The sequence below is a fragment of the Pongo abelii genome, chromosome 10, assembly GCF_028885655.2.
Source record: "Pongo abelii isolate AG06213 chromosome 10, NHGRI_mPonAbe1-v2.0_pri, whole genome shotgun sequence".
NCBI classification, from domain to species: Eukaryota; Metazoa; Chordata; class Mammalia; order Primates; family Hominidae; genus Pongo; species Pongo abelii.
Window position 1 is genome coordinate 15,775,796 of NC_071995.2, and position 19,603 is coordinate 15,795,398.

The 19,603-nt window shown below is 37.4% G+C and overlaps 1 protein-coding gene across 4 annotated transcripts in view; it reads right to left on the reverse strand.

Annotated features, from left to right (window-relative positions):
- Window positions 1–12,395: 12,395 nt before the first annotated feature.
- Window positions 12,396–19,603, reverse strand: part of RERG (RAS like estrogen regulated growth inhibitor) — a 113,867-nt gene continuing 106,659 nt past the window's right edge. For 2 of the 4 annotated variants that reach the window (XM_009247510.3, XM_009247508.3), the window contains 2 exons: window positions 15,936–16,009; window positions 12,396–14,128 (listed from right to left, as the gene is read on the reverse strand). In XM_009247510.3, coding sequence (XP_009245785.1) covers window positions 13,721–14,128; window positions 15,936–16,009 — 482 coding nt within the window. In that variant the 3' untranslated portion in view covers window positions 12,396–13,720. The remainder of the gene's footprint in view (window positions 14,129–15,935; window positions 16,010–19,603) is intronic. The other 2 variants (XM_054526887.1, XM_054526888.1) reach the window with 1 other exon arrangement.

Here is a 19,603-nt window from a genome sequence, read left to right on the forward strand (position 1 = left end):
ATACAATTAATGTATGTATACTATTACTTGCTTGCTGAAAATTTTTAGATTTCTCTGTCCCTTGCACTTCCATAAAGTGGTTGTAATTTTTTTTTGCATTATTGCATACTAGTAAGTATTGAATCTAAGCCTCTTTCCAAATGTTCAACACTTTCTAGGTTTAATGACTTTGAGTAGTCATCCATGCCTAGATCCAAGATCTCTCCAATTATGCAGAACAATCTGGACACTTGAGATGGAAAAAGCTTCAGCTAACCTTTGCACTTATTTCCCCATGTCTTCCCCAATACTGGTTTCAACAATCTTCACTCTTCCCCTGACATCCTCAGACTATAGCTCAAATTACCAAGATTTCTGGGCATGATTGCCCTTCTCATAAGCTCTAGAGTGCTTCTTTTTTTCCTCTTGCTTCTGTTTCTATTCTTGTTCTGACATCACTGAGGCTGTTTGGCAGTTTAGCTATCTACAGGCTGCTGGGAGGAGCTGATTTCTTGGGGTGCTGCCTTGGAGGCGTAGAAATTAATATATCTACCTCCTTCCCCTCATGCCTTAGATGTGTTTTGCCCAGTTTACATGCGACTCTCTATAAAAGGAATCTGAACAAATCGATGTCAAGGTTACTTAAAGGGAATCTCTGTTCTGGAATACAAAACATTAAGTTAATTAGGGAGATTTTGGTATTCAGGTGAATGATGGTGGCCTGAGTTCTTTGTACCATTTTAATGAAACAGACATTATTATAAAATTGGTGTCAAGAAGCTTCATTTTAAATTGGTTTCACCCCATCTCCAGGAGCTACATAAATTACTCAGGTGCTTTTGTCAAGGCTCTCAGAACTCTAAGAACCTTGAAGAACCTTAGCTCTGGTGCAGTAATGTGAAGATCTGGCATACCCCTCTGTATGGTGACAGAAAACTGAAACAATATAGAACTAATTCCCTTCCCCTTGAAATTCACAGATCCTTCAGAAAATAGATATTTGATATTTAATATATTTGATATAATTTCTTGTTCTGCCTGTCTCTTTGGCCCTACTGCAGAAATTGTTGCACTTTGATGGAAAATAAATTCTTTGAAGATAAAATCATCACCTACGGAGCTTGCTATGATGCAGATTTCTGAGCTCTCCTGCCATACATTCTAGATCAGTGGGTCTGAAGTAGGTCTAGGATTTAAATTCTTAACACGTTTCCCAGAAAAGTTATGTTTTGAAAAACCTCTCCACAGGGAGTAAAGCACCAAGCTGTGCCAGGACAGCATGGGGATTCTTGTATTCCCTGCCAAGCTCAGGTTGGAGATGGGATATCATACTTTCCTATTAGTGTGCTTCCAACAGACTTGACCAAGATGGTCCCAACAGAAAGGGCCAATTACTTACGGATTCAGATTTCCCCCCATGTTTTACCATTGACTCCTTAGCAAGAACATGATTTGCAACATAGAAAAAACATCTGGCAGGTTGGCAGTCCAGTGTGTAATCTAGTTTTAGGCTAAGTAGAATTCAGATACAGCAGTAAGGATTTGTGGGCTGGTGCCCAGTAATTACAGTTGGTGAGAAGAGTTCCACTCTGTTTTACTTGCTTATGTTTTGTGGTCACAATCAGATCATTTATCAGCATCATACATTTGTCCAGCATAATTTCTCTTCTCCACTCTGAGTTGACATTTTAATGGATTGTTTATAGCCAACATGGTAGCAAGATACAGGATGATGATTCACTGTTAATTTATTTCAACTAGGAATATTACCAAAGCAGCATATCTCTTTGATATGCTCTGTCTCCACCCATATCTCACCTTGAATTATAATATTCCTCATGTGTTGTGGGAGAAACCCATTAAGAGGTAATTGAATCATAGGGGCAGGTTTTTCCCCTGCAATAGTGGATACGTTTCATGGGATCTGATGGTTTTATAAAGGTGAGTTCCCCTGCGCATGACTTCTTGCCTGCCGCCATGTAAGACATCTCTTTGTCCTTCATCTTCTGCCATGATTGTGAGGCCTCCCTAGCCATCTGGAACTGTGAGTCTATCAAACTTTCTTCCTTTATAAATTACCCAGTCTCAGGTATGTCTTTATTACCAGCATGAAAATGAACTAACATACTCTTGTTTGTTTTTGCTTGTTTGTTTTTTGTCATTGTGAGCAACCTGGATAGATGGAGCTTTCCCTGCCTTGTTCTCACCTGTCCTTTGATTGTCTGACTTTTCTTCCATAAAATCTTTCATTTGGTACACTAGTTAACTTGGAACATAATATTTATTATCGCTAAAAGTTAGAGTAATTGAGCTAAGCTAGCACACTCAAGACCCACTTTTTTTCAAAAAGTCAAAGTGAATGTAAAATGTCCCAATTTTCCTTAGAAAAATAGCTTGATAAAGGTTGTGTAGCTAATTAAATCTCAATTTGCCTATTCAACACCTCAATTATTTTGTATTTTTGTTTTTTTCCAAGGTCCCATAGAATCAGTTGGCTGGAAAAAAATTAGCAAAGTGAATTTTAAAATTCAAGTTGTAAGTAATATCATTTGGCTTAGACGTGAAAGCTGAGCAGATAAATTGAAGCTGGATACCCCTTCTCTAGAGAGAAACGGAGAAGGGCTAGTACATTACTAACTTTGCTATGGTATCTGAGTTTATTATATGTTTATGCTGCTGACTTAAGTACTTCATACAATGAAAATGTAGCAATAACGAGTTGCTCTTTAATCTACCGTATATGCTCTGTTTTCAACTTGGCAAGTAGCAATACTGCACAGTGGATATAGTCTGGAAAATGTGTTTGCAAATTGAATTTTTAAAAAATAAATCACTCATTTTCTGGAGATAGGCAATTTTTTTTTGAGACAGAGTCTTGCTCTGTCACCCATGCTGGAGTGCAGTGGCACGATCTCAGCTCACTGCAAGCTCCGCCACCTGGGTTCACGCCACTCTCCTGCCTCAGCCTCCCAAATAGCTGGGACTACAGGCGCCCGCCACCATGCCTGGCTAATTTTTTGTATTTTTAGTAGAGATGGGGTTTCACTGTGTTAGCCAGGATGGTCTCAATCTCCTGACCTCATGATCTGCCCACCTTGGCCTCCCAAAGTCCTGGGATTACAGGCATAAGCCACCACACCCAGCCGGCAATTTTTAAGAATAATTCTGTGGTGATCTTTTTAAAGGTGGAGCCAGAAATTTCTTTATAAATTCAAATTGTAATGTTTCCTTTTAAAAATATTATTGGTTGCTATGTTATGGTATATAAGGGAGAAGAGAATGTAACCCAGCTATCAAGAGGCCTGCATTCCAATCCTGTTGCTCTTCCATTATTTTGCTCTAGGGTTGAGAGATGGCATTAGAGGATCTTTGAGGATACTTTTAAAATTCCAGGATTTCAATTTCAAATTTTTAGTGACTGGCTTTGTTCAAAATAAAGCATTAACACTCAATAAATGGCAACATATCCTGAAGCTGCACTATCCAATACAGCAGCCATTAGCCACATGTGGCAATTGGGCACTTGAAATATGGCTGGTCTAAACTGAGAAGTGCTGTAAGTGTGAAGTGCATACTAGATTTCAAATGTTTGATAAAAAATTGTGAAATATCTCATGAATTAATAATTTTTATATTGATTATGTTACTGTGATATTGTTACCGGGGAGTCCTTGCTCCCAGAGCTCCCAAGATGGTGGCGGGCTGCTTCAAAATGGCCGTGGGCCACTTCCAAGATGGTGGCAAGCCTCATGTTCTCTGACCTGGGGTTCTTGGCCTCATGGATTCCAAGGAATGGAATCCTGGGCCATGCGGTGAGTGTTACAGCTCTATTAGAAGCCGTGGGTCACAGAAGAGAACCATGGAACCCAGTGACAAGTGTTCAGCTTGATTAGGATGAACCCAGGCACTTAGCCGTGTAGGAACAATGGTAAGCCTTTAGCCCGATAGGGAGCAGCAATGGGCGCTTCGCTGGTTCAGGAGCACAGCAGACACCCTGCCGGATCCAGAGGGATGGAAGTCAGTGGTGGGTCTGTAAAGGTGGCAAACAGCAGTGGTGGACGGCAAGCGAAAGCTCAGCTTCAGCTGTAACAAACACGGACCAGAAGAGTGCAGTTGCAAGATTTAATAGAGTGAAAACAGAGCTCTCATACAAAGGGAGGGGACCCAAAGAGGGTGGCCATTTCCTGCTTGAATGCCTGGGTTTATATCCCGATCATTGTCCCTTCCGCTGTGCTCTCAGGCAACAGATGATTGGCTATTTCTTTTTTTTTTTTTTTTTTATACTTTAAGTTCTAGGGTACATGTGCACAACGTGCAGGCTTGTTACATATGTATACATGTGCCATGTTGGTGTGCTGCACCCATTAACTCATCATTTACATTAGGTATATTTCCTGATGCTTTCCCTCCCCACTCCCTCCACCCCACAACAGGCCCTGGTGTGTGATGTTCCCCTTCCTGTGTCCAAGTGTTCTCATTGTTCAATTCCCACCTATGAATGAGAACATGCGGTGTTTGGTTTTTTGTTCTTGTGATAGTTTGCTGAGAATGATGGTTTCCAGCTTCATCCATGTTCCTGCAAATGACATGAACTCATCCATTTTTATGGCTGCATAGTATTCCATGGTGTATATGTGCCACATTTTCTTAATCCAGTCTATCATTAATGGACATTTGGGTTGGTTACAAGTCTTTGCTATTGTGAATGGTGCTGCAATAAACACATATGTGCATGTGCCTTTATAGAAGCATGATTTATAATCCTTTGGGTATATACCCAGTAATGGGATGGCTGGGTCAAATGGTATTTCTAGTTCTAGATCCTTGAGGAATCGTCACACTGTCTTCCACAATGGTTGAACTAGTTTACAGTCCCACCAACAGTGCAAAAGTGTTCCTGGTTGTCCACATCCTCTCCAGCACCTGTTGTTTCCTGACTCTTTAATGATTGCCATTCTAACTGGTGTGAGATGGTGTCTCATTGTGGTTTGATTTTCATTTCTCTGATGGACAGTGATGATGAGCATTTTTTCATGTGTCTGTTGGCTGCATAAATGTCTTCTTTTGAGAAGTGTCTGTTCATATCCTTCGCCCACTTGTTGATGGGGTTGTTTTTTTCTTGTAAATTTGTTTGAGTTCTTCGTAGATTCTGGATATTAGCCCTTTGTCAGATGAGTAGATTGCAAAAATTTTCTCCCATTCTGTAGGTTGCCTGTTCACTCTGATGGTAGTTTCTTTTGCTGCGCAGAAGCTCTTTAGTTTAATTAGATCCCATTTGTCAATTTTGGCTTTTGTTGCCATTGCTTTTGGTATTTTAGACATGAAGTCCTTGCCCATGCCTATGTCCTGAATGGTATTGCCTAGGTTTTCTTCTAGGGTTTTTATGGTTTTAGGTCTAACATTTAAGTCTTTAATCCATCTTGAATTAATTTTTGTATAAGGTGTAAGGAAGGGATCCAGTTTCAGCTTTCTACATATGGCTAGCCAGTTTTCCCAGCACCATTTATTAAATAGGGAATCCTTTCCCCATTTCTTGTTTTTGTCAGATTTGTCAAAGATCAGATGGTTGTAGATGGGTGGTATTATTTCTGAGGGCTCTCTTCTGTTCCATTGATCTATATCTCTGTTTTGGTACCAGTACCAGGCTGTTCTGGTTACTGTAGCCTTGTAGTGTAGTTTGAAGTCAGGTAGCGTGATGCCTCCAGCTTTGTTCTTTTTGCTTAAGATTGTCTTGGCAATGCTGGCTCTTTTTTGGTTCCATAAGAACTTTAAAGTAGTTTTTTTCCAATTCTGTGAAGAAAGTCATTGGTACCTTGATGGGGATGGCATTGAATCTATAAATTACCTTGGGCAGTAGAGCTATTTATGACAAACCCACAGCCAATATCATACTGAATGGGCAAAAACTGGAAGCATTCCCTTTGAAAACTGGCACAAGACAGGGATGCCCTCTCTCACCACTCCTATTCAACATATTGTTGGAAGTTGTGGCCAGGGCAATCAGTCAGGAGAGAGAAATAAAAGGTATTCAATTAGGAAAAGAGGAAGTCAAATTGTCTCTGTTTGCAGATGACATGATTGTATATTTAGAAAACCCCATCATCTCAACCCAAAATCTCCTTAAGCTGATAAGCAACTTCAGCAAAGTCTCAGGACACAAAATCAATGTACAAAAATCACAAGCATTCTTATAAACCAATAACAAACAAACAGAGAGCCAAATCATGAGTGAACTCCCATTCACAATTGCTTCAAAGAGAAAAAATTACCTAAGAATCCAACTTACAAGGGATGTGAAGGACCTCTTCAAGGAGAACTACAAACCACTGCTCAAGGAAATAAAAGAGGATACAAACAAATGGAAGAACATTCCATGCTCATGGATAGGATGATTGGCTATTTCTTTGCCTCCTGTTTTTGCCTAATTAGCATTTTAGTGAGCTCTCCTTACTATCTGATTGGTCGGGTGTGAGCTAAGTTGCAAGCCCTGTGTCTAAAGGTGGAGGCAGTCACCTTCCCAGCTAGGCTTAGGGATCCTTAGTCGGCCTAGGAAATCTAGCTAGTCCTGTCTCTCAATATTATCTTGGATATACTGGATTCAATAAAACATATCAAAATGAATGCCATGTGTTTCTTTCTTATTTTAAATGTAAACATTTTATTTTATTTAACTTTTATTTTAGATTTAGGGCATATATATGTGCAGGCTTGTTACAAAGGTATGTTGTGTGATGCTGAGATTTGATGTACAATAGAACCCATCACCCAGGTAGTAAGCATAGTACCAAATAGGTAAGCTTTTCAAACCTTGTCCCCCTCCTACCCTCCCCATTCTTTTATTCCTCAGTGTCTGTTGTTCCCATATTTATGTCTATGTGTGCCCAGTGTGTAAACATTTTACATTTAAATAATTTAAATTTAAGCAATTAATAAGAATCTGGTAAACAATCTAATAAATAGAAAATTTAAACTTGCTTATGGCTTACATTATATTTTTATTGGGCAGTGCTACTCTAAAGGGACAGCACATCCTACAAAGGACCTCTCCTAAAGAACAGAGAACTTTTCATTACTGGTGTTGTTCAAGAAAAGCCTTGATGATGTAGAAGAGATTCTTTGAAGGTAAAATGAAAGCATTATTTCTCAAAGTACAGTTCACAGAACACTAGTCCTGTGAGATACACCACCACAGTCAAGCAAGTTTAGGCAACACTGTGCTACTAACCTCCTCTTCCTGATTCCCAACACTCATTAGCATAGTGAAAGCTCAAAGAAGTTACACTATAGTGAAACTTACTTTCCTTGAGTTAATCCACCTTTTTTTTTTCCAAATTCGTTTGAAAAAAAATCCTTTTAAAAATATATTAATGATACCTAATAGCTGCCTGTAGAATCAAGAAAGTCACTTTGAAAAATGCTGGTAAATTAGATAATTACTAAGTCCCTTTTGTCTGTTGTTATGTTTATGGGCAATTTATAGGAACTCATTCTAGGGATTAGGTGTAACTGCTTCTGTGTGTACATGCTTCTATTCTAAAGAATCTTTCCCCTATTCTATGTAAAATGTTTTTCTTCACTTTTCTAAGCTACTTGAAATATCATCAGTTGGATGTATTTGTGTTATCAACCACCCTCTTGAAAAAATTCCTAACTTGCCGTACTCTTCAAAGAAGTTATAAAATCAAGAGTTCAAGGAGAGCTACTGCAATGTGCGAGAGATATATAGAAGGATAGGCAAGGGGATGCTAAAAAGACACCTGCCCTTTTTGAAATGTTATGGTTAGTGTATTCCCTATCAGGAAAAGTGCTGTGTTATGGGTTAAATAGGTTGCTATGGACTCGCTGGGGAGGCTAAATATGATTTATAACTTTGTTTTCCAGGGAAATTGCATTGAGCATTCCAAAAAGTCAATTTACAAGCAAATGTTAGGAGCATAAATTGTAAGTTAGACACTACTGGTGTACATATAGATTGACTCAGAACCTCAGGGAATAGAAGCAATCAATATCCTGTGCATTGCTTCAATGCATGATCTTGCTTTTTCCAATAAGCTCTTTGCTTCTTCAAACAGCAAGAAGATGGAGAGAAAGACAGAACAAAAGTTTTATATATAAAAGATAGAACAAAAGTTTTATAAGTATTTGCAGGATCTCATAAATTATAAAGTAGTATCAACAATCAAGAAGCCTTCATCAAGAATTTCCCTGGATTACAAACAATGAGGTTTTATTCTCTTTTTTTTTTTTTTTTTTTTTTTGAGATGGAGTTGCGCTCTTGTTGCCCAGGCTGGAGTGCAGTGGTGTGATCTCGGCTCACTGCAACCTCCATCTCCCAGGTTCAAGCGATTCATATTCTTTGTTTTAGTTTTAAGTGGCTGCCCTAAACTTTACAACATATGCATTAAACTTATTATCACTGCCTATCTCAAAATAATATTATGATATTTTACATATAGTTTCAGAAACTTAAAATCTATTCCCACCCTTCCTTGGTGTTAATGTTATTATATATTTTGCCCTAAAAATGTCCTTTAACCTTTCTGGCATTACAGACTGGCTGGTGATAAATTCTCCTAGATCTTTTATCATTATTTTACCTTTATTATTGAAATATATTTTCACTTGGAATAGAATAGTAAGTTGACATTTCTTTTCCTTCTATTTTAAATATTTCATTCCAATGACTTCTGGCTTGCCTAGTTTTGAAAGTAAAGTTGGCTGTCATTCTTGCCTTTGTTTTGCTGTACTTAATGTGTCTATTTTCCCCATTGGCTGCTTTTTTTTCTTTTCTTTTCTTTTTTCCTTTGAGATGGAGTCTCACTCTGTCACCCAGGTTGGAGTGCAGTGGCATGGTCTTAGCTCCCTGCAGCCTCTGCCTCCCAGGTCCAAGTGATTCTCCTGCCTCAGCCTCCCGAGTAGCTGGAATTAGAGGTGCCCACCATCATGTCTGGCTAATTTTTTGTATTTTTAGTAGAGACAGGGTTTCACCATGTTGGTCAGGCTAGTCTCAAACTCCTGATCTCAGGTAATCTTCCCACATTGGCATCCCAAATGGCTGGGATTACAGGCATGAGCCATTGTGCCCGGCCCCCACTGGCTACTTTTAAGATTTTCTCTTTATCATAGTTTTGTAGTAACTTGATTTTGATGTATCATGATATTGTTTTCTTTGTTTTTTACTCCTTAGGGTCTTTTGATTTTCTTGGATTTGAGAGTTTATAATATGGATTTTTTCAGCTATTATTCGTTCATTTTTTTTTGGTCCCACCATCCTCTTCACTACTTCTGGGAGTCCAATTATATACATATGTGTTAGACTGCTTGGTTTTATCCCAGAAATCACTGATGATGTGTTCATTTTTATCTCTTTAGTCTTTTTTCCTCTCTTTTCTTCATTTGGATTGTTTCTATCACTATGTCATCAAGCTGGTCAATTTTTCAGAGTCTAATCTGATGTAAATGCTACACAGTGTATTATTATTTCAGATATTGTATTTTCTGTCTCTAGAGATTACATTTGGGTCTTGTTTATAACTTTTATTTCTGTCTTCACTCACTATGTTTGTATCTTTCCCTACCTTCTTGAACATATGGAGCATATACATATAATGGCTGTATTAATTTTTTTGTTTGCTAATGCTAGCATTTGTCATGTTTTTGTCTGTTTCTATTGATTGATTGATTTTTATTCTATTTATGGATTATATTTTCCTGCTTCTTTGGCATAATAATTTTTGACTGGATGCCAGCCACTGTAATTTTTATCTTATCAGGCGCAAGATTTTACTATTTTTTGTATAGTGTGTTGGATTTTTTTCCAGCACAAAATCAAGTTACTTCGACTCAATTCTATCAATTTCAGGCTGCCTTTTATGCTGTGTTAGAGCAGTTACTTAGCATCCTGGTCTGGCACTAATTTAGACTCACAATTCACACAATGTCCTAATGTCCTGTGTATAAACACAGTGTCTAAGATCCTGTTTATTACTTCTATATTACATGATATTTTCAATAGTACAAACTATTCTCAGCCTTATTTATGATCCCCCCAAAATTTGACCTACTGCTTTGCTGCACTTCTTGCTTCATTCATGGGTAGCATCCTCTTACCATGTGTTCCATACTAAGCCAAAGACTAAAAGGAACTCTTTTGTACTTCTACGGAATTTTCTCTCTGTTAAGTTTCCTTTTTTCAGACATTCTATCCCACAGATTCTTATAAACTTGACCTCCCCCAATTCTGATTTTTGTCTATTCAACTCAATGAGACAACCAAGTTCTGCGGTGTTTTGTTGTTGTTGTTTGTTTGTTTGACAGTCTCACTCTGTCACCCAGGCTGGAGTGTAGTGGCATGATCTGGGCTAACTGCAATCTCAGCCTCTTGGGCTCAAGCGATTCTCCTGCCTCAGCCTCAGCAGTAGCTGGGATTACAGGTATGCACCACCATGCCCAGCTAATTTTTGTGCTCTTAGTAGAGATGGGGTTTTGTCATGTTGCCCAGGCTAGTCTTGAACTCTTGGGCTCAAGTGATTCACCTGCCTTGTCCTCCCAAAGCGCTGGGATTACAGGCATGAGCCACCATGCCCAGGCTTTCTTTTCTTTTCTTTTTTCTTTCTTTCTTTCTTTCTTTCTTTCTTTCTTTCTTCTTTCTTTTTTTCTTTCTTTTTCTTTCTTTCTTTTCTTTCTTTTTCTCTTTCCTTCCTTTCTCTTTTTCTTCTTTCTCTTTTCTTTTTTTCTCTTTTTCTTTCTTTCTCCTTCCTTCTTTCTTTCCTTTCTTTCTCTTTCTTTCTTTCTCTTTCTTTTTTCTTTCTTTCTTCTTTCTTTTTTTCTCTTTCTTTCATTTCTTTCTCTCTCTCTCTCTTTCTTTCCTTTTTATTTTTAACTGTATTGCTTCTTGGAACCTGTCACTTGGCAGTAAGCTGAAGCATTCATAGGGTTTACATCATTTCTTTCCCTCCTTCTAGGGATCAATGCACCGTATTGCTTGTTGTTCAATATCTGAAAACCGTTGTTCTGTATATTTTATCTGACTTTTTTTTCTAGTTGTTTAATATGTAAGAGTAAATCTGGTCCCTGTTATTCCATAATGGCCAAGTGATGTTATGCTTTTAATACAGAAAATAAAACACTGTCTCTACTTTTTACAAAGTGAATCTTGCTTCATTGGCATTCATAAAAATGAAGCTCAGCTTCTAAACAACTAATAGTATTAACTTATTTATAATTTTACATTTGAGGAGAAGCCTGGGGCATGAGAGAAATAACCAATTTATATTTATACAGTCTCATGCTCTTCTGTAATTAGTGGTTGAAACTTATGCCAGTGGTTGTTTGGTTTTTAATGTCTGGATTTGTATTCACATATCTAGAGTAGTTTCTGGTGTTGGTGACTGTGTGTTTAACTTAGTTTTTGACTCAAGAATGACACCCATGTATTTCACTATGCTTCCTTATGAGCTTAGTTTTAACAGGAATTGGTTGAACTATATTTCCAAGTATAGATATGAGAGAATCAAAGTGACTAATTCTAGAAGATAACAAAATTTCAAAAATAATTTTTATCTGCTTCCATGTCCCCTACATTGTCTGAAAAGACTTTACTGAAAATGAATCATAGCTAAGTTTACCAATTTGATTCTTTAGTAGGTAGTTGCTTGCAGGAATAGGAATTTTTGACTTCCTTTCTTCCCTCCTGCCCCTTCATTAAAAAAAAAATTATTCCCTTTTGTTCTCTTTCCCCTTTTTCCCTAAAAATGATATATGTGGCCCTCTAAACTCCTTTGCATGACCACACTTACCATCACTGTTCATGTCTCTATATTTTGATCCCATGCTATTTCCTTTGCCTAGAATATCTTTACCCTATTTCTTTCTTGGATAACTCTCATGTATACTTTAAGGCTCAGATCAGACACCATCAAATAGACTAATTTGTATCAAGTTACGTGTCCAACATGTACAAAGATTTGTAGTGAGTGAACAAAAACATAATTAAAGTGAATTATCTGCTTCAGTATCTTCCCCACTACAGCTCAAGGATAAGAAGTATATAATGGTTAATAATGCGAGGTCTGGAATCCAACTTTTTGACTCTTTGGGTTCAAATCCTGGTTCTACACACTAAATAGCTATGCAAAATTGGCTTTACTACATTTTTCCCCTTGTGACTCAATATCTTTATCTCTACAATTGTGCTTACAGTACTAGTCTTGCACAGAGTGATTGTGAAGATTTGATAATACATAAAGTACCTAAAATAGCACCTAAAGACTCCAAAAGCAGCTAGTTTATTCAACAGGAGCTAACTTTTTTATATCAGGCTCACTGATTTGTCAAGTTTGCAATTCAGTTGTCCCCTTGAGTCTCCCTTCAAATTATAAATGTTTCATGTTATCACAAGAAAGATTACCCAAATATGACAGAATGAGAAAATTATGCTTTTTATTACAGTCACATAAAATAAGTCAGTTACATCAAGTTGTCCAAATGCACTGGTGAATTAATGCCGTTAACGCTTACAAATTTTTATACATATATCTATGCATTTATAAATACATACATATGTAAAAGATATATATTTTCTACTAAAATAAAGTACCCAAATCTTGATATATATAGGAGCATAATGGGGGAGAAAAGAATCATGAAGTTTTATCAGTTGTAGACTGTATTTTCAGAATACAAGAATCTGTTTTAGACACATTTATTCAGCTATAATGAACTTTAATCACCCATTCTTTTCTGAATTCTCCTAAGTGAGTTAATGTATCCAAAATATCAAAACAAGTCATGTGGCAAACTTAATGAATCAGAGGCTAATTTTTCTTACTGTGCCTGGCTCAAAGTCTAGACTTCCCAATGGAGGCATGGTTAAGCTCCATTCTTAATTTGCTTGTCTTTTGGACTGTGGTTTTTCTGCTAAGGTGATAAGCAAATCAGATGTCTCTAATTCTACATCTTCTACTAGCATTCAATAAAGTCTGGGCTTGGTGAAAAGATTTCCAATGTTTTTATATCACCCTGACTTGATGAAAAAAGGCCCAGCAGGAGGTGAATTTTGTGTCCTATTGCCTTTGTTATAGTGAAAAGATTGTTTGAAGCAAGGAAGGAGAATTAGGGTGTAATGATCAATAGATCATTGAAAGAACCAACTCAAATTGAAATGAATTCTCTGTTATAGTGAAAAACATTAGTGAGAAGATGCTTAAACTTAAGAACAAAATAAAATTTTAAAGAAAACCTAGATGATATTAGATAATTCAGAAAATCCTCACTTCAAACAGAAACTAGAGTTCCTTCTATTTCCTGTTCCAATAGCTCAGCTTCTTCTCCTGTGTTTTTACTGTATTTTCTGCTATCTTAGACTTTTAAGACAATTATTTGTAGTATCTGACAAGAAATTGAATTTTTAAATGCCTTTGAAAAAACTTCAACCTACTTAAGCAAGGTGGAGATGCCTAAAAATAGCTTAACATAAACCAGTCATTTCAGAATCTCTGGTGATTACATGTTCAAATGCCATTAGAGTGTACCTTCTTCAAGCAGGAAAGGAAGAAGTTGTTAGCACTGAAATTGCATAAAACACGCGAAAACTTCCCAACCTATGAGAGGCCAGAAACAATGGGAAGCCCAGACATTTCTCAGAATCGAAACAAAGAATGCAATATTTTGTTTTATTTTTGAAAAGGGAACAGAAGGGGAAGAGTGTTTCCAATTAGTTGGTCCACCTCAGCTGGGCTGCCTAACTACTGATTTTGGTGAGCATCTTGTTAATGGCTTGCTTGACATGCGTGGTGGAGCTGCGTCGCCTCGTCTTGCCCTGCACCATCCTCCGGCGACGGACCTCTCGACACAACTCATAGAATATCTCTGTGATGTTCCCTTCTCCAGTGCAGGCAGAGCACTCGTAAAAAGCACAAGCCAATTCTGTGGCCAGCTTCTCTCCTTCTTCTGTGCTAACCTGCCTGGAGTGGTCCAAGTCAGCTTTGTTTCCAACCAAGATGAGAGTCACATTCTTGGGCTTTTTGATCTCATCTAGGATGTTCTTAAGTGGCAGCACTTCCTCAAAACTTCCTCGGTCAGTAATGTCGTAGACCAGCACAAAGCCTTCCCCCCATCGCATGTGCCCCTCCCGCTGAATGGTATCTTCCTGTTGGCAAAGAAAAATGGCCGTCAAGAGACCCGGAAATAATCAAAATAGATGGATGCTGGTAATGCTCACAGTAATGCCTTAATTACTATTCTTTATATCCAAAGGCATTAAAATGTCGTGGTACTCGAATGGTACAAACTTTCTAAATAAATTTTAAATACAGTCATGACTTATTCATCTCAACATATTTCAGGGAACTGAATATTTTCTAATTTAACAGATTTTAACTTTCTGCTTTTAATTTTTTTCTTGCCATATCATTAAATCTGTAATCATAAAAACTAAAAAGAAATTATAATCTTAGTTGAACACATCACTTTTGAGACTTTTCATCACAATTAAGGAATTAGCAATTTTTTAACAGACAAGTAGCCCCTATCCCACCTTTTAAGTATCATAATTAGAGTCAAAATTTAGCAAGATGCCATTTTGGTTTATTTATTTTTTTTTGGTTTGTTGTTTGTTTTAATTTTCTCTTTCTTCAGATTATAGACAATTAGCCTCCCGAAAAACTGTGACAAACTATTTAGAGAATCCAACTCTATGCTAAAGGATTTGGCTTTTTTTTCTTTTCCTATCTCAGAGCCCCCAAAATGTCATGTAGTACCAGTGATAGAAACTCTATTGAAGTGATTCTCAAAGTGGGTTGTCACTCCTTCATAGGAAAGTGGCAAACATGATTTGAAAAAGCATTGCTTTCCCAGGTTCAAATGACTTCTGGAGGCATGCACTTCCCTGCTGCCTCTCTTCAGAATCAGTGCTCTGTGAAGCTCAGAGAATAAGTAGGTGGTGATGAGACGGAAAAGTGGAAAAGTGGGTAATTCATTTCAAGAACATTTCTTGGTTTAAACACTTTGATTCAAGTCTTTTTGGGGGTCCCAGGTCATTGATAAAGTACCATGGAAAACTTCAGCTTTCTGTCATTCCAGTGGCCATTTCTTTCTTTTTTTTTTTCTGAGACGGAGTCTCACTCTGTCACCCAGGCTGGAGTGCAGTGGCATGATCTTGGCTCATTGCAAGCTCCACCTCCCAGGCTCACACCATTCTCCTGCCTCAGCCTCCCCAGCAGCTGGGACTACAGGCGCCCACCACCACGCCTGGCTAATTTTTTGTATTTTTAGTAGAGACAGGATTTCACCATGTTAGCCAGGATGGTCTCGATCTCCTGACCTTGTGATCTGCCAGCCTTGGCCTCCCAAAGTGCTGGGATTACAGGTGTGAGCCACCGTGCCCAGCCAGTGGTCATTTCTGTACCTGGAAACTAAACCTATCTATGAACCCTTTTGTAATCTCAGAAGTGACTGACCTAATACCAAATATTACAAGAAAGACATCTAAAATAAAGTATTCTGAAACAAACTTATATGACATCATGTAAGTTTAGAGTACAATATATACTAAATTTCTTTATTAAAAACTCACACACAAGCATGTTAGAAGCTCTGAGAATTCTTTCAGTAAAGACACCTGTTTAACTTCATTTGTGCATTTCAAAACACATTTGACTATGAAAACTTATTAATATCTTGCTATGCCACAAAATATAGGTGAGAGAGTCTAACCTAGATGATATGTGAATATTATAGTATTTTCAAAACCCCCTTGAAACACTGGGCAGTTTATATAAGGATGAATATACAGATATTTACAAATATGTTAATATATAAAATGGCTAGTTAATTAGAGAAAAAGGTTTTAGGCATGCAAAAGTTAGTTGAAGAAAAGTGCCTTATTTTTGTTCATAGCATAGATTTATCAGTTTTATTTGATCCAGAAAGATATTTTAGCTGAACTCTTTATTCACCTGACCAGCAGTGTCTAGTATCTCCATGGAAACAACTTCATCATCGATGGTTGCTTGGTGTCGGTAGGTTGATTCTAAGGGAATGAGCAAATAAAAAAGACAAAAAGGTAAATAAATGCAAGTTTTAATTTGATCCTTAAAACTGAAAATGGGCATGGGAGAAGTATTCCTGATTTTACAGCATGAGGGACTGTGTAGTCTAAGAAAGAGAGGACAGATGTGCAAAAATGTAGAATCTTCATACTTAGCTCCTGGACATACCAAGTTCTAACATGGGTGCCACCGACTTTCAGAGTGTAGAATAGGGGGAATCTCTTTGCGTCTTTGCTACCCTACCCTTTCCTCTTCTTTCTTTCTTTTTTTTTTTTTTTTTTTTTTTTTTACAGGGTCTAGCTCTGTTGCACAGGCTGGAGTGCAGTGGTGGAATATCAGCTCACTGAAACCCGGGTTTCAAGTAATTCTCTTGTCTCAGCCTCCCAAGTAGCTGGGGTTACAGGTGCCTGCCACAACACCCAGCTAATTTTTGTATTTTTAGTGGAGACAAGGTTTCACCATGTTGGCCAGGCAGGTCTTGAACTCCTGACCTCAAGTGATCCGCTCGCCTTGGCCTCCCAAAGTGCTGAGATTACAGGCCTCAGCCACCATGCCTGGCCCTATCCTTTCCTCTGAAGATTCCATTTTATTTTTCTGAAAAGCCGGCTCCCTGGTGCTCTTTTCCTTCTATAATGAGACCTCAACAATGTAAATTGAGAAGGTGATTTTCACAAAATGCATTCTGCCTTGGTGCTTCTAAAAAATCTAGTTTCTGGAAACTGCTGTTTCTAACAAGATAACATACCAACAGAAGCTACTAATTTCCTTTCAAACCTCAACTCTGGAAATGTAACAGATATTACCAGGAGGTGAATGGTTCTTGCCAAATGATGTAAAACTATGAGAAACTCTAGGGGTAGTAAAATGTGGTCAGACCCCAGTATTGGGTGGTTGGTGAGGAACAGTAATCCAAAGTAGGGGAGAGCTGGGCAGCATGGAGGGGAGGTGGAACTATATGGAGTCCTCTTGCTCATACTGCCTCTTCAAAGCAGAAAAATGGCAGATGCTCAGTACCAGCTGGAGGTTGGTGGATCAACAGCAGAGTGGTCACCAAGCTATGTGAGGGGAAGGAGAAGTTAGCAGGTGCAAGAAGACTGGGTGGCCCTGAGTATGCCCCTCATCACATAAAATGGAAACCACAGGTCAAAAATAAGTGCCAACCGGTGCTTCTCTGTGTGAAAACTAGAACAACAGAAATAAAGAACCGAATGAATGAATGAATGTCCTGATGAGAGTTAGGTTGAGGAACTCTCCCAGAAGTGTCAGTAAGTGTAAGTAAGTAAAACAAAGGAACATGTAAAAGTAAAATTTAATAAGAGGTATGGATAATAGAACAAGAAATCTTAGTATCCTTTATAAAATGAGCCTCAAAGGAGAGAATAAAATACATAGAGGAGTGGAAATTATTGAGGTTGTAATGACTGAGAATTTCTCAATGTGAGGGAACAATGAAAGATTTAAGATCAAAGGAACTAGCAGGAAACATGAGGAAAAAGCTCTATATCTAAACCTATTATGACAAAATTTAAGGATATCAACGAGGAAGAAGTCTAAAGGGATTTAGGGAATAGAGCACATCACCTACAAAAAGATACGACTCAGATTGATGTAGGACTTTTTGCCAGTGAAACTGAATTCAAGACGTCCATCAAAACAACAAAACTACATCAAAATCAATCCTGGCATTACAATTCTAGATGATTCTATCAGTATATCAGGGTGAAGATGGGGGAAAAGGCCAGAAGCAAGTTTGTGTGAACTAATGTACTTGTCTGATTCCAGAAGATGTTATAACTCTTAAAAATCTAGAAAAAGTGAACTAGGTATTCAACTCAATAAATTAGAAGAGAAGAAACACAATAAATTCAAGACAATATAAGAAAAGAAATAAAAGAAAAAACATCATGAAAAAGAAAACAAAACCAAAGCATAGTATTTGAAAAGATATAAAAAGAGGGCAGAGCTGTAAAGATCTGACAATACTGCCATTAAATTAAGAGAGACAATGCAATTAAAATTTAGCATAAGAAGAGGAAATTGTACATTCTGCTGAAATAAAAATAAAATAATATGAAGTTTATAAGCAATAATTTCAAACTCATAAATTCTGGAGAAAAATACAGTATCACTAGCATTATTCTGTATCAGCAAAAACCACGTAGGAAAGGTAAGAGAAAACAGGAAACTACTTCCAATGGTAGTAAAATAAATAATATTTAGGAAGTAATAAAAATGAACAAAACCCTTCAAAACCCTCCAAAAACAAAAACAAAAATTTTCTAGAATAGCAAATTTTAGAAGTTTGTAATAGAAAATGAAGACATGAATACATAAGAAAATCCTAGGAAAATGGAGAAACAACATTTTTAAAAACATGTCAGTTTTCCACAAAATTAATTTAGAATTTAATGCAATTCAAATGAAATGTCCAGCTGACTTTTTGAGAAGCTCAAGAAACTTATTTAAAATTATATAATACTATATAACATTACTCCAAACAGTGTGGTACTAATATCAGAATGCACAGATTTACCAAGGCCTTAACAATAGACTCATATTTATATAGGAACTTAGTATATGACTGAGGTGGCACCACAAGTCACTTAGGGAAATAATGAGTGGTTCAATCAGTAGCATCCGGATTAGAACCAATAAGAAAAGAATTGGCCACTAAATGCACAAAATAAAGTTGGGCTTCTAGGGCATATATTAAAAGTAAATCTGATGAATTAGAGATCTAAACTCATCTAGATTTGAAGAGTGAAACCTAAAGTTAAAAAAATTAAAAGTAACAAAATATAAAAGCTAGTGCACAGACCAAAAAAAAGAGATTAAAAAAATGGGTTGACTACATTAAAATTAAGAATTTCGTGCAATATTAAATAGGCTAAAGACTGGAGAACATATTTGTAACATGATAAGCAAAAAGTTGATTAATATCTGAAGTATGAAAGAAATTTTAGAAATTAAAAAGATAAGTGAACAGGAAAGAAATACGGCCAAAGTATACAAAGAAGAAATTCACAGGGGAGGATGCCCAATTAGCGAAAACATATATCGAATGATGTTCTACCTGCTTACTTACCAGAGAGAAGCTTATAAAATGATTTTATGACCATAAGATTGGCAAAAATTATAAAGTTATAAAGCTAGGTAATATCATGCCTGACTAGGTTACAGGCAGCTTCTCTACACCGGCAATGACAGAGTAGACTGGTACATCATTTTGAAGAGCGATTTACTAGAATTTGGTGTGGGCATACCTTATGATTCAGCAATCTCCCTCTCAGGTACATGCACCAGAAAAAACCCGGTCCAGGTTCTTACAGCACTGGGTCTCAAAGTGTAGTGCCTGAACCAGTAACATGTGGCTCACTTAGGAACTTGTTAAAAATGCAAATTCTCAGGCACCACCCCAGACCTATGGGCAATCTGTGTTCTAACAAGTCCCCCAGGTGATTATGGTGCATGCTAAATTTTGAGAACCACCAATTTAAAGGTATGTTTTCCCCAGTGATGTTAGCAGTAGCTCATATTAGAGGCAACTTAGGTGTTTATCACTGGGGAGATTAGTT